Source organism: Buceros rhinoceros, unplaced genomic scaffold (assembly GCF_000710305.1).
Source record: "Buceros rhinoceros silvestris isolate BGI_N320 unplaced genomic scaffold, ASM71030v1 scaffold3462, whole genome shotgun sequence".
Classification (NCBI taxonomy): domain Eukaryota; kingdom Metazoa; phylum Chordata; class Aves; order Bucerotiformes; family Bucerotidae; genus Buceros; species Buceros rhinoceros.
In genome coordinates this window covers 1-892 of record NW_010399295.1, presented here as the reverse complement: position 1 = coordinate 892, position 892 = coordinate 1, and the positions used below count along the sequence as shown (strand labels likewise).

At 49.2% G+C, this 892-nt stretch overlaps 1 protein-coding gene across 1 annotated transcript in view; it reads right to left on the bottom strand.

Annotated features, from left to right (window-relative positions):
• The window catches only part of LOC104489247 (transcription factor SOX-30-like), a gene marked incomplete at both ends in the record, with an annotated part of 5550 nt that extends 4661 nt beyond the window's left edge, over positions 1 to 889 (bottom strand). Inside the window, 2 exons of the mRNA XM_010131390.1 lie at positions 37 to 189; positions 811 to 889. Of these exons, the coding sequence (XP_010129692.1) occupies positions 37 to 189; positions 811 to 889 (232 nt within the window). The remainder of the gene's footprint in view (positions 1 to 36; positions 190 to 810) is intronic.
• Positions 890 to 892: the final 3 nt, after the last annotated feature.

Here is an 892-nt window from a genome sequence, read left to right as displayed (position 1 = left end):
AAAACTCACAGGGTGGATGTCCAGTTATGTTCTGACCCCTGGGGATGACAACAGGGCGAGAGGGTGCCTGGAGGGAGCGGCCACCAGCTGGACTTGCAGTGATGGTGCTCTGAGACGTGCTGGAAAGTGCAGCACAGACAGGTGGTGGTAAAGGCTTCCTCTGGCGTTTTCGGGGTTGATAAACCCAGTCTGCCAGAGATGGAAAAAGACGCAGACATCCAGTTTTTGGGGTGGTCTCGTTCTTGATGTAAAGCCAGAACACCTGCCATTATCTCAAAAACCCTGCTGCTACCAGCAGTGGCAAAGGCCCGTTTGTTTCAGCGAGCTGGAAAATGGGGCGTTTTATCAGAGGTGGAGACAAGATGGACACATTTGGGCGTTGGCTTTACGTGACTGAATCGTAACTGTGAGGCAAAGAAATACGGGACAGTGGGGAGTGAGGTGGCACAGCTGAGTGAAGCTCCCGGAGAACATGATGCTGTACTGTGGGCTCTCTGTGTGGAAAAAAACCGTGGCTGCGCTCAGCACTTAGATCCTGTCTGAATGTTGCCTTAACCCCTCAAGTCTCCTTCAGAAGAGCTGCTCGAGCTGTGCTGCTCTAAGACCTTATGAAACACTGGAGGCTCTGAGAGGTGAAACATCATTTTGGATGCTCTAAAATATTCATACGCTTTCAGGCACTAGAAAGGGGACAGTGCCTGGAAGTTTTGTAGCTGGTTTCTAACTCTATTACTTGCTCTAATGAGAAAGATCCATTTTCCCCAAAATGTTGCACTTCTAAAGCATTCAGGTAAATGAGTCGAGGTTTACCAGGAAATTCCTCTTCATGCTTTCGTTTGATTTTCAGCGCTTCATCGTAACAGGGCTGCTTCTGCTCCTCAGTCAGTTTGCT